This window comes from Nansenia antarctica, assembly GCF_963989245.1.
Source record: "Nansenia antarctica genome assembly, chromosome: 3".
In the NCBI taxonomy this organism is placed as follows: domain Eukaryota; kingdom Metazoa; phylum Chordata; class Actinopteri; order Argentiniformes; family Microstomatidae; genus Nansenia; species Nansenia antarctica.
The window spans coordinates 49,472,738-49,486,756 of NC_137688.1; the positions used below are offsets into that span (position 1 = coordinate 49,472,738).

General features: G+C 45.3%; 2 protein-coding genes across 2 annotated transcripts; both read right to left on the reverse strand.

The window, feature by feature from the left end:
* Nucleotides 1-323: 323 nt before the first annotated feature.
* sh3bp5lb (SH3-binding domain protein 5-like, b) lies at nucleotides 324-6,058 on the reverse strand (the record flags this gene model as incomplete). The annotated part of the gene is made up of 6 exons (XM_080525092.1): nucleotides 5,792-6,058; nucleotides 5,455-5,517; nucleotides 4,911-5,039; nucleotides 3,487-3,648; nucleotides 1,430-1,603; nucleotides 324-1,019 (listed from the first exon to the last, which is right to left on the reverse strand). The coding sequence occupies exons 1-6, from the start codon at nucleotides 6,053-6,055 to the stop codon at nucleotides 324-326; spliced, it is 1,488 nt and encodes a 495-aa protein (XP_080381218.1). The 5' UTR covers nucleotides 6,056-6,058.
* A 598-nt stretch (nucleotides 6,059-6,656) lies between these two features.
* gtf2h4 (general transcription factor IIH, polypeptide 4) lies at nucleotides 6,657-13,987 on the reverse strand. Its single transcript, XM_080525430.1, has 14 exons — nucleotides 13,861-13,987; nucleotides 13,504-13,619; nucleotides 12,958-13,062; nucleotides 12,732-12,863; nucleotides 12,097-12,282; nucleotides 10,935-11,043; nucleotides 10,490-10,558; nucleotides 10,214-10,297; nucleotides 9,601-9,757; nucleotides 8,675-8,805; nucleotides 8,455-8,502; nucleotides 8,162-8,240; nucleotides 7,446-7,507; nucleotides 6,657-7,095 (listed from the first exon to the last, which is right to left on the reverse strand). Exons 2-14 carry the CDS (start codon nucleotides 13,617-13,619, stop codon nucleotides 6,985-6,987), a joined length of 1,389 nt encoding a protein of 462 aa, XP_080381556.1. The 5' UTR covers nucleotides 13,861-13,987; the 3' UTR covers nucleotides 6,657-6,984.
* Between the last annotated feature and the right edge of the window lie 32 nt (nucleotides 13,988-14,019).

Below are 14,019 nucleotides of genomic sequence, written 5' to 3' on the forward strand. Positions count from 1 at the left end.
CTACAATCTCCATGCTTAATGCCCTCCTCTCTCTCTCTCTCTCTCTCTCTCTCTCTCTCTCTCTCTCTCTCTCTCTCTCTCTCTCTCTCTCTCTCTCTCTCTCTCTCTCTCTCTCTCTCTCTCTCTCTCTCTCTCTCTCTCTCTCTCTCTCTCTCTCTCTCTCTCTCTCTCTCTCTCTCTCTCTCTCTCTCTCTCTCTCTCTCTCTCTCTCTCTCTCTCTCAGCCTCCCATCACTCAACACACACACACACACACACACACACACACACACACGCGCACACGCGCACACCGGCACACCCAGGCCATTTTCTCTCTGCATGGTCTCACAAACTCACACTCCTGTGGTGCTGCTTGACAAAGCTCTCCTGTCTCTCCTTCCCCACCGCCCCCCTCTCCCCGTCCGTCCTATCCTGCCTGGGGGCCTTGCCCAGCTCCCTGACCGCCGCCCCCCTCTCCTCTGCTCTGGCAGCCTTGTCCCCCCTGTTCTCGGCTCTCAGGGCCCGCTCCCTCTCCCACTCCTCCCCGACCAGGCTGCTCACGTCACTCAGGTCCCTGAGGTGCTCCACCGAGTCGCACTTCTCCAGGTCCGAGGCGATGGTCTGCAGGCTAATGACGGACAGGGAGTCTGACCCCGCCTGCTCGGCGTCCGCCCCCTCCCTGTGGCCCCAGCCCGACTCCCTATGCCTCTCCACCCACCTCCTGGTCTTCTCCCCCTCCGCCCAGTCCTTCTCCAGACCCGCTTCTCCACCTCCGACTCCCCCTCCTCCCCCTCCCCTTCCTCCTCCTCCCCCTCCGCAGGCCCCGACCTGAACCCCGACAGCAGCTTTGATCTCCGCCTCCGCCCCCACCGGGGAGCTCCGCCCCCCGCATGCCACGGGCCGCGCCCTGGTGGCTCGGACACGCCCCCTCTGGGCGTGGATCTGCTCGCTGATTTGCTCCAGGTTGCGCAGGGCGACGGAGTAGCGCGTCTTGACTTTAGCCACCCGCTCCTCCAGCAGCACCACCTTGGCCTTGTGGTCCTGGCAGAAACACACACACACACACACAAGGTTAACGACAGGATAACAACAACACCAGTGTTACCCAAACGTTGTGAGTTAGTTAGTTATTTAGGGTTAGGGTTAGGATTAGCACTCTATTGTTGTCATGGACTTTTGAACAGCGTGGCGCTGGATTTCATTATCAGAACCCGACACACATTCAAAACGCTGAATTCACTGAAGACAATGTCGTTGGTGATCAAAAATAGCTAGTCTATCATTACTAAATATTTACTAATTCGCCTCGAAATGTTTACATCGCGGCGCCGCCAAGTTCACAGCACGGTGCGGAGCCACTCTTCCAGTACATTCTTTGGGGGAGAACGCTGGGCCATGACAGGATCATCTCACACCAGAGAGAGAACATCAATTCACGAGTCCTTACTTACTTCCAGTATGTGGTTGAACTGTGCCTTGAGCTCGAAGTATGGCTTGGACTTGACGATGACCCTCTTGAGGGCTTTCTGCAGGGTTTGGACCCGCGCCTCGGCCTCTTGACACAGCTGCGTGACGCGCTGGTGTTCCCGCTCGCTCCTCAGACGCTCCTCCTCCGCCTCGTTCACCTGGCAACGAGACACGCCCCCCCCCGCTGTCAGCACACAGCCTCTATATCACCTGTCCTCCAATAGAGGCCCGGCACCGCAAAGTCACCTCCAACATAACTCCCGGGTGCCTTCGTACATTCATCATTCTCCTTAAAGAGAAATTAAGTCAGAAGGAGGGACACTTCATTTCACATGTGTGTCGCTCCCATCTTGACTCTCTGAGGACAAACTAAGCGTGATCAGCACAACTGAATTACCAACTGTTAGGTTGAACGGTTGCATGCTTTTCTTGATGACGATAATGCGTTGGAAATATGTATAGAAGATGAATAGCCTCCCCTGTCGCCGAATGATGAATACATTCAACGTGCACGGTTGGTTACTAAAACACAAGAGACCCTGTGTTGTTGTGGATTGCGTGCGGAGGGAGACAACGATTGATCTGTAAGGGCGAGTACAGTACACATACTAATCGTCATTGATTAGCGACAGGGAACGCCTGTCCCCAGTGGTGCAGAGTTCTCCGACTACATACCAAACACCTGGTGTGGATCACACTGAAGAGATCTATACCGCAGACTGATGATGACTTCATACTAGTGCTGTCCCAAACGACTATTTTTCTAACGATTAATCTAGCGATTATTTTATCGATTATTCGATTAGTCTAACGACTAATTTATCGGTAAGTCTAACGATAATTTTTGTACTGTAAAAAAAAAAAAATATATATATAATTTGGCTCCACCTCACTGCTATGTTTAGCCAACTTGAATGCCAACATGGCCATTTAGAAGTCTGTCCATCACCACAACACATAGCTAGCTAACGTTACTCTCGCTGCTATGTTATGATTAGCTAAATTGATGCTAACGTAGCATGCGAGCTACGAGCTAGATAACGTACAGTAGGTGCTCGCACCACAATGACAATAGGCTACCGTAGCTAGCCAGCTACATAGCTAACGTTACTAACACCAGAAGACAAGACATACGAACTGTGGTGAGCTACATTGCTTGTGTAACATTAGCTAGTAGCTATCCATTTTTCACTCATACACTTAATTGTCTCGCCTGGTAAAATAAAGGTTTAAAAAAAAACAAAAAAAAAACGCCATTTTGTTTATTTACGACTAACCGACGCATATTACGCTAACCGACGTATTGACGTAGTCGATGACGTCGACGACGTCGAATAATCGTAACAGCCCTACTTCATACACTCATATTTGAATTAGTACCCATTCGAATTGAAACTACAGTTGGGGAGTTGGGAGTTCTCACACTACCGCCGTCAATCTTAGCTGGAGCTTTTCACTATGGGTTCCAGGGTTGGGGCCCATTTGAATTTCAATTCACCCAGTGCAGAAAATTCCATTTCATGATTTGACAAATCATCATTAGTACCTCACTGACCTTCTCTGTCAACACACCCCTTCCCGGAACCTGCGGTCCCTAGGAATGGGCCTACTCTCCACCCCCCGCACCAACCTACGGACCTTCGGGGGCAGAGCTTTCAGTGTGGCAGCTCCCACCCTCTGGAACTCTCGCCCCACAGTGATTCGCCCCTGATGTGATGCCCCTACCCTGGACACTTTCAAATCAGCCCTCAAAACCCACTTGTTCTCCAAGGCCTTTGGCCCCTAGTCACTCTCGTTGTCTTTGTTTCTTTGCTTTGTTTTTCTGTTCTGTCTGTCTGACTGTCTGTCTATGAATTCTGTTAAGCGTCCTTGGGTTTGAGAAAGGCGCTATATAAATCTAAGCTATTATTATTATTATCATGGGGAAAATTGATAACTGCGCCGTTTTTTTATTAATTGAAATTCAATTCACTTTGTACACTGAGTGAATTGAAAAATGGAAATGACCTACAATGGTCTGGCGCCCCCCTCCTTACGTTACCTTGGAGGTGGCGTGGTTCAGCATCTCCTGCCAGGTGGGGTCCAGGGTGTTCCTGTCGGCCAGCAGCCCCTGCTCCGCCACGTACACCATCTCCCTGGCGGCCGTGTGCATGGACACAGCTCTCTCGTACCTCAACGCAGCCTTCTGGGTCTCCTGCTGCGCCTACACAAAACACACACACCGCAGCAACCAATCACAACTTGATAAAAGACAACACAACCAATGATATATAACATTCAACAGACCCCTCAACCAATCGCTGGGTGAATAGGACTTGACTTGACATGGCATCATAAGGCAAATGGAACGGTTCATGGTAAGGAACTGTCCACCTACTCTGTGGTGTGCTGGTTCCGGGCTGAATCAAGTGCACCTTCTAAATCTAGAGTCAGGCGAAGACACTCCCGAAAACACTACCAAGAGAGGCCCATCGCAAGGCATAAAGCAGACGGCAGCAACAACCAATCATAGAGAGGTGAAGCCTTAAAACAGCAGGCCGTATTCCAGTCGTGCTGTGAGAGTGAATGATGTCAAAGCCGGTGGGGGGGGGGGGTTGTCTAGGTTTGTTTGGGAGAAGGGAAGGCTGAAGGGAAGGAAGGGAGGAAGGCAGTTAATAGACAAGGTGACTCAGAATCACAGGGGAAGATACAGTCAACGGCCAACAAGGCCAGCTTGAGAGACAGCAGCAGCAGCAGCAGCAGCAGGAGGGGCCGGCTGGATGCACAAGGTCGCCCAAAGTTTAAGGTCGAGTGGTAAAAGATTGATGACTGCTTCAGTTTGAGTGTCGTTATAATTTTTGTGTGACACAGCTCCTGGACAGTCTCGCTCAATAACAGTCAGTCGTGTTGCTGCGACTGTTTTGTGGGCAGAATAATAAGTCAAGTAGACAGAGGCTTTGTTTCTCCTCTCGATAAGACGAGGATGTGAATGATACTCCCTGCTCGAGAAATAGACAAGACTGATTAGGTTTTTTTCCCTCCTTTTCTCATCTGCATTTTCATAACATCGGTCGTGATGGTGTTAATCAGGTCAAGTTTCCAATCCATTATTTGCTTAATTGTTTTCAATCACCACCACTACGCTTATCCCAATGATTTTCATTAGTTCAATTACAGTTTGAGATTACCCTTCACAATGTTGATTAAACATGACTGGCACTCGTGCCCTGTTTCATCACAGGTTAGATAGTAAACGTAATCAATTATGATTCATTAGGTCGCTATCATTGTGTCCCGGCACAATCACTACAGTCTTAGGGAAGACTTGTCTAATCTCTCCTGTATTAGTTATGGAAAAATAGGTTGAAAGATTATGTCAGACTCTAAATGGGATGCTTTCACACGAGAGACATCTTGAAAACCCTTGGATAAATACACACACTTAAATACACACCCAGACACCCACACAGACACACAGACACACACCTCTTTGGCCAGTCTACGGGCCTCATAGTAAGGCCTGGCTTTTTCGATGCAGGTACCGAGCTGGGAGCCCTGGGCGTTGAGCTTCCTGGCCGAGTCTGTGAGGATCCTCCTGTAGCTAGACCTGGCTTCCTGAAGGAAAAAAACCAAGAGTGCATTTAACCAGACAACTCTATAATAAAACACTATCACAAAACACACAAACATACAGTATTTCACAAAAACGGCATCATTCCAATAACAACATCAACAACCGAGCAATGATGTTTGCAAAATAGACCTTGAGGCAAGGAATGTCATTATGCGTGAGTGACTATTGACACAGTATGTCGAGAAGGGTCTCCTACTCATGCGCATATATATTATATCACTGACAGTCACCGTGCAACAGTAGAGATGTGAATGAGACCTCATGTCATTCTGTTTTTTTTATAGCCTCAAGAAAGAGCTTGTATAAGTGAGGTGAGCAGGCCTATCAATCAAACAGACACAGTAATGGGTGATGCATGACACAGGCGTCCTGGTCCGTGCCGAAGAGCTCACTCACGTCCAGCTGCAGCTCCAGCTTGTTGATCTCATCGCTCGCCTGGTTCAGGTGCTCCAGTTCCTCCTGAGAAGAGAGAGCAGGATTAATAGACAATCTATGAAGGCAATTTACTGTGTGGAAAAACTGTTTTTTCATGGCAGATGTGGGTTACACAACCCAATTATGTACAGTAAGCCACTGTGATTTGGTACAATTTTGATGAATGTTTACAATAACAGTAACTTTGAGAAACGCTGCAAGGGTTAGCCTATTTGTATGCACTTTGTAATAAAAACAACAAGCAAAGGAAACCTTTACAAATCAAATCAAATGGGATACAATCAAATATTAGACGCACCTGAATTCTTGGATCCAATTCTTCTTCATATTTGCAATCATCCCCTTTATTGTCCTTCTTTTTCTCAGTAGCTCTATCATCAACACAGTCTGCTTTCATCTTGTTTACGGTCTTTTCGTGCCCTCCATCATCCCCGTCCCCTCCTCTTCCTTTCAGGATGCTCTCCGTATCCTCAGCCTCCTCTCCGGGAGTCTCCTCGCGCAAATCTACCGGTTCGGGACCTCCAGAACCAGACGGACTTTCACGCGAGCTCCCAGGCTCCATTTGCGGCCTAGTGGGGTAGTTAGTATCTTCGGGCTATTTAGGTTGTGCTGTGCTGCGAGAGATGTGTCTATGGCGAATATTTGTGTGCGCGCCACATGTCAAGAACCCACATTTGCAAACATAATCATCCTACTGGGTTCTGCAGCAGTTCAAGCCATTGAAAGTAACGACAGCTAGCCAGCTAGCTCGCTGGACATGCCAGCCTAGAAAGTCATGTAAACACAGCTAGTTAGCTACGGCAGGTACCGTCACACACGCCGTCATGTTGTCATGTTTGATCCTGTAGCATTTATCGACAACCCGCTCGTCTACCCTGGTATCTGTGGCTAGCGTGGTCAATCGGTCCTCTTCAGCTTCTCCTCTGTTCCATCTACATTTGCATACGTTAACAGGTTCTTTAGGTGCTGAATTGGAATTTAATACAATTCTACTGATGCAATCACAGGATGTGTCAAACTTAATTTATACATGGTTTCATTGATAGAATGTGATTGTTCATGGTTGGAGAAAAAAAACATCCAAATGATTACTGGGACAGTGATGGCATTTGTATACCACAAAGACCGTTAATGCATAATATAACTTCCACCTTTTATTTCAAATGCATGGCTCTTTATTATGCAATTAAATATATAAACAATATTCCAAGCACAGTTTGATAGCAATTTTGGCTAAACAAAAATACTATTTTCTTTCTTGAAATAATAGTATTCGCCCACCAACCCGAAAGGAGAGGACATGGACAAAAATACAATAATACACAAATCTCTTGCTTTATCCATTTCTCTCCTGCCACCAGTCATTGTGCTGCTGTGTCAAAGTCAACATCCAGCACAGTCCCCTGCTTTCTTGTTTCAAGGATCACCATCGCCTTTAGAGGTATTGTCCTTTCATCTTCATCCCTTTTCTCTCTGTCAGGTCCCCTCCTTTTAAGTGTGATTCTTCTGTCGTTTCCAGAACCTCTTGACTTCACTGTGTCCCTCTGGTGAAACCACCATGACCCTGTGTGGAGCGTTCTGCCACACCAGACACCCCAGGCCCTGCAGAACAGAAAGGTTGCGTGATTAAACAGTAGTCTGTTGCTGGAGCAGTCAAAGAACATTTAGATGACAGAATAGATTAAATGAGGAAAAGGTCATACAAGCAGTATGATGCAGCACATAGCTACATACAGTATAATGTAACAGGCCTTAGGGGATATTAGGATTAATGGAATGTCAGTATTTGAAAAGGTCATAGTTAACAGGCCATGGGGGCTTGTGGTGGGGCTAGGTGGCAGAATCAAGGGAAATTCTTTTGTGAGTTAATTTAGTTTTCACGGTTCACAGCTGAATAATTAATTATTTCATTGGTTAGTACATGAGAGAGGATAAGAAACAAAATGTCTTACCTGCGCTCTGTCCCGCAGCACCTCGAAATCAGCCTGGGAGAGGAACTGGTTATACAGCACACCTTAGAAAGAGAGAAAGAGATTGATACAGAGAATGGTAGCAGAAACAGACGGCTGAGAAACGAGGTGAAAGTGCAGCAGACGTCAATACTCATCCACTCTATTACAGTTTACAACATAGCGGAGAGCAGGGGTTACAACTCAGCCATATTGACAGAGTGCCCTCAACAGAGAGAGGGCGTCCATGTCACTCATAACCTTCAGGGGGGGGAAAATGACACCCAAAGAAATCAATCAGCTTCACAACTCCTCAAGGAGCAGAGGTTCCTGAAACAACTACCTCAACAGACTCAACAGAAAATCCAGGTCAGGCTTAATTTCAAAGCCCTAAGAAATTGATTAGGAATTCCAATCCTATGTTTATCTCAGAGCTAAAGGGAGGGAGAGGAAAATTACTACAGTACTGTAGCTGCCATAGAGAGTCATTAGAATATGATTGAACCACTATTTAAGTGAGAGGGACCGCTTTACACACGCCTGCACATGTGCACACGCACACGCACCCACCCACACACCCACACACACACACCCACCCACACACACACACACACACACACACACACACACACACACACACACACACCCCTTCCCCCCCCCCACACCCATACACACACACTCACACCCACACCCACACACACACACAACCTCACCCTCACCCTCAGAGAATTGCAGACGATCTCTCTCCAGCTCCCATAGTCTGATTTGGTCTGTGATGGTGGAGGGCAGCACTGGGGTCTGGGAGACAGAGGAGTGGGTGGAGTCAGTCTGGGTATTAATGCTGAAGAACATCACTGATCAGCCTCCAGTGAGGGGGAAGGCCAGACACAGGTTAGTCTGTTATTACTATAATTAACTGTGCGTGCAAAGGAGGATAGGGGGAGAGAGGAAGAGTGGGAGTGAGATATTAAGTATAAAAAGAAGGAGCAGCAGTCTTTATATTTGGAGGTACCTGTTTGAGCATGACAGGATGCGCTCTGGTCCTTAAAAAGTGGAGAATCTGTCGAGCAAAGACATGCAAAGATATCATTTATCATTATACGTAAAAAGAACAACATTTCATGTATAACAATGATGACACATTGGTTACATAATCTAAAGTTTGAGCTGCTATTACATTCTGCTATTACATTCTACGCTGTTCTACATAGTAACTACCTGTGATGCCATACCTGTGATGCCGTGATGCCATTGGCAATAGCTTGCTGGACAGATTCCCTGGTGACCTGGGCCACCACCACGTTGGGGAACCGATACAAACTCTCACTAAACAGAGCCACCAGAGCGATCTGCAGCTCAGAGCCTGGGAAGGAGACAGATGAAGGAGTTAAGAGAAGTTATTCAGTACCATCTGGTAGAGTAGCATACTTAAAATGTACTGCAGCAAGTAAATACTACATTATTACACCATTTTAGCAGACACTTTTATCAAAAGCGCAGCTTACAATTAGAGATGACAGGGCCAGTCTCCCTGGAGTAACCTAGGGCTAAGTGCCTTACTTGAAAGGCACACTACAATAGAGACAATGTAACTACCTCAATGGGAAAAACACCATTATCGCTTGACAATTTAAGAGAGGAAATATGTCACTCTATGGCTAGCCCACACACTGACAAGAGTACACACACTTGCATTGGCACATACTTGTAAAGGCATAGAACTGCTCCAACCTCAAACGTTTGAGAGAGGTTGGTTCATATTGACAGAGAATAAACATCCAGAGCATATGTGACGGCAGCTGGTGAAAGCGGGAACAAGTCGGCAACCAAATGTATTCTGAAAAATGTAACTCACCGAATCCATTGCATTGCAATATTTTGGCTTGACTAGCGAGTCATGTCGTTGATTTTCAACAACATTAAAGTAAAACAATGTGTTTTGAATCAATGCTTTAAAAAGGTTTTAAAATGCTTTAAAAAGGTGATTTGAAATAAATTAAGTCACCACTCACAAATGAGCTTACATTTTCCAGCCCAATTTATTTTCATTTTTCAGAATAAAAGTCTGAACTTTTGGTCGGCTGCCAACTTGTTCACTCTTTCACCAGCTGCCGTCACATATACAGTACTTGTTCACAACACCGTCAGCAGCACACACTTGTATAGGCATAGAGGCGGTAGTTGGTCTCCACCACGATGAAGCCTGAGTCTCCGGTCCCCGGGGCGGCTCCCAGCGCGGTGGAGGCAGAGTTGGCGGTGACGCCTGCAGCCAGGGTGATGGCCAGTCTAGTGGGGTAGTATCTTCGGGACTTCCTCTGGGGAAATGAGAGGGGAGGGTTACCGTGGTGATAAGGACAACGACCATGTCCAGATACATCCCCTAGCTCTTAGGTAATAATAATAATAATAATTACATTTTTATTATATTTATAATTATAATTATTATTATATTTTGTAAAGCACTTTTCTCAGAATTCCAAAACACTTTAAATTCATGGAATGAATTCAGAAGACAATCAAAAAGCAATAAAAAAACAAAAAGCACAGACCCAAAAGAAGTCAAGCACTGATTGACACAAGCAAATGGTAGGTAGTACTGTAAGATCCTCCATGCCTTCTGCAAGGTAGGAGTCTCACTAGTGTTGCTTCTACCTATCAAATCCTCCCAGACATGGGGGCTGTGAGGGGTTGTTTCTGGACAGGGCCCAACAAGATGTGATATAAAAAATGTATGTTCAGTCCAATTTGTTCATGACACCTCTGATTCTCACCTTCCTCTGGAAGACGAGGCCAAATTCTCTGAGGTGCTGCAGGAAGGTGAGCAGTGACTCACTCATCCCCTCCACCGAGTAATCCTGCAGAACAGGACACACACCATCACTTAGAGGCAACAACGTCGGAGGGATGTTTAGTAGTTTATTATTCCATACTGACAGTAAGAGATTTGTCTCTTTTGGTGAAACAACACAACAGTAATCCTTGGGATTAATCAAACAACTGTGAAAGTGGAGCGCCAGCTAGCATTTGATCAGAGCTGAGTCACTCACCCTGCCAAGTGTGGAGAAACTGAGCTGGAATAAGAATGACAAGATCTCCACCAGGTCCATTCCTCGAGTCTGGAAGATGAGAGAGAGAGAGAGAGAGAGAGAGAGGGCAAACAAGCGTCACACTGGGCAGCATTGCATGGACTCAGAATATCACATTACAGATACAAACTGTGCCCTGCATAAGTAATGGACCTAGTAATATTTCTTTCTTCTTTTGGCTATATACTCAAAAGCTTTGGATTTGGAATCAACTCTTATATTTGACAGCATTTGTTTACATACTGGTTTCACCATTTAGAAAAGATAACAGCTTTTATGCCTAGTCCCCCTTTTTCAGGGTACCATAAGTAATGGGACAGATTCATATAATGTCCGAATTAAGCGTTCATGTTAAGTATTGGGTCGACAAATAACTAGGCCCATATAACTGTGTGTCTGACTGTACCTGTGCAGTGTTGAGATACTGTAGTGTGAAATACCACAGCTGTGAGGCTGTGTCCAGGAGAAGGAACTGGAAACCCGCTGAGGTGATACAGGGCGCCTCTCCAGGCTCACTGGGAGAGGGAGAGATGAAGGATGATGAGGTACATCAGAAAATAAGTGATTTCCATTCTGTATTGTGAATACACTTGAAGTCGAACACTTTGTGTTCATTTACAACGTTGAGGGTTGCAGTTCACTTCCACTAAAGAGTACTGTGCAACACTGGAACCGTTTGCCGAAACCGTTTATTATTATTATTTCTATATATATATATATATATATATATATATAAAAATGTATTTATTTAAAAAAACAGTTTTTTGTAATGACACAGGAGAAACAGTATGGGTACTGTTCAGTACAACTCACAATGTATTTCTTTTTACGTTGATTATCTTCCACTATTTCCAACGACCCTAAGTCTCCGACAATAGGCTACTGTAATAATAACCATACAGTCCTGACGTTTACAGAGTGAAAACTATGAGACAATTGCAGACATTTGTGGTTAAAAAAAATAATTATATATATATACTGTATATATATATATTATTATTATTATTTATTTTTTTAATACTGAAGTAGAGACAGGTTAATTAAAACATTCCAGCTTTTGGAGTAGGGCAGCAGGTTGAATTTGGTCCACCACTGTAGGCTTGTTGAGTGCTTCGACTTTGATGTCATTGACACTTCAACTTGTGATTTTCAGCTACATTTGTTGCCTACCACTGATAGTATGGTAATTTTATTTGTCAGGAATTATTATCCATTCCAATATTCACAGTGAAATCCTCAGACGAGGACCTTTACATCTTATCCCCACCCATCATTGCCAGGGACCTGCCCTACGGCTCTATGCTAACTCACACTTTGCTGAATGACATTATCGCTCTGGTGGCTCTTGAACTTAACGGCCATAAAGCCCTGAGACTTTATCTGTGTGTGTGTGTGTGTGTGTGTGTGTGTGTGTGTGTGTGTGTGTGTGTGTGAGAGTACATGCGCAGTGTGCAAGCTCTCTCTGCACACACACAGAGCTTGTGTGCGTGCGTGTCCTCGTATGTGTGCGTGTGTGTGTGTGTGTAGCATTTAGTTGACCCGGGTCCCTCAGTGGTCAAGTCCAGTACCTTCTCATGAGGCCTGCCTGTATGAGCAGCTGGGCCAAGTCCTGGCTGACAGCTGCACTGGGAGAGCCCACCATGAAGTGCAGAATGACCTCCCAGCGTTCCAGGGCATAGCGGTCCAAACTCTCCACGTCCCGAGCATGTCTGTCAGGACCCAGACTATTGCTGTCGTCTGCCCATGCCTTACCACTGACACAGGAAGGAGAGAGAGAGAGAGAGAGAGAGAGAGAGAGAGAGAGAGAGAGAGAGCATCAGCAAATTGCAACACATCCATAATGGATTGATATAGTTTTGTGTTCAAGCAAGACGTTTTTGATAGATCGGCATAAGACTCCCCGTAGCAACTTCCCCTCCCTTCTGTTCTGCCATTCCCCACGTCAATATACCTGTGTGCATCATGTATATGTTTTTATTTATATTTATAAATATTTCTATATTATTTATGTCTAGTGTTTTGTTAATGCGTGTTGTTTTTATATGATATATAGTGTGTTGAGACCTTGGTGATAATGCACTTTAAAACTAAATCAACTTGAAACTTAATCTTCCCACATGTGTAGAGCTGCAGGTACGCATTAGAAGATTGGCATGTGGTCTTTGACTTTCAATAAGAGGGGTTGAAGAGGGACTTGACTTACCCGCCTAGGAGTGCTATCCTTAGGTTGTCTTTGAATATTGGGTTCAAAACGTTCCCCTGCAGACCCCCCTGGAGCTGCCGACTGTGCCACAGTCTGAGGCCAGACAGCACAGAAACACATTCATCGTGGTCTCTGAGAACGAAAGAGAGAGCGAGAAGGCAATGAAAACATGACAAGTGGGAGTCATGGTTACCAACTGTAACTGCGTGTGTGATGGACGCCTTACTTCTGACTGTCCTTTTTCACCCATAGAGCCACCGCTGCCTGTGGAAGGGGTTGGTCAAGGAACAACATTCGCATCACATAATTCTTCGCCAACGGCGGGAGCTCCCTGTCAAGAGGAAACACAAGACAAGCAGATAATATGACTGGCTAATTGATTTTGCATCTGAAGCCTGTGTCTTACATACATAATCTGACACAGTATTTCTACATGTCTTATTGTACTGAAAACATGGGACAGGCATGACTTGCACAAGTCCTACAGCCTACTGTTGTGTCCACACATGTAATGGGGTAATTGGGATTGATTGATTGAAAACTTTATTAGAAGATTTGCAGAAGTAGGTACATGAAAGTACATAGTACATACAAGGTCAACTAACAGGATAAAAACCCAAGAAAGCCACTGGCTTATTTCAATTAGGGTCCTTGATACTCTGGGTTTGATTGCTTGTTACTATGGTGATGCATGTATGATCGATTGCTCTGTGATTGTGATGTGAAGCCTAAGTGATGTGCCTATTTGGCTCGTTTCAAAACATTGTTCTACCTGTAGACAGCCAGACATGTGGCAGGATGGTTGTACAATCTGTCCAATATCTCAGGACTCAACTCTTTCAGGTATTCATGGAGGTTCTTGCATTGTAACTGCACGCGAAGTTTCATCTTCAGGGAGAAAGGGAAATCAGCAAATCATCCACACATAACTATGTGGGTAATAAGACTATAGTAACTAAAAACATAAAATTAGGACTTTTCTGGACAGCCAAGCCTAGTAGAGGGTGGTACAAATAGCTTTCCTTCGCTGCTAGCTAGCCACAATGTTGGGAGAGAGAGAGAGAGCTTACACACGAGCATGGGTTTTACACGAGTACATTATCTGACACATTCGATAATCATGTTTTACCTTTGGGCCGGGTGTCAGAAATCTCAAAAAATATTCCTGAAATACATATATTCAAAAACATTCAGCATCTTCTTTCTTCATCAAGTTTACAAAGGGGAACGAGTAGAAGCCATGTTGTCTGATCACGTGACCTATTGGACGTCCACAAGGGGGTGCCTT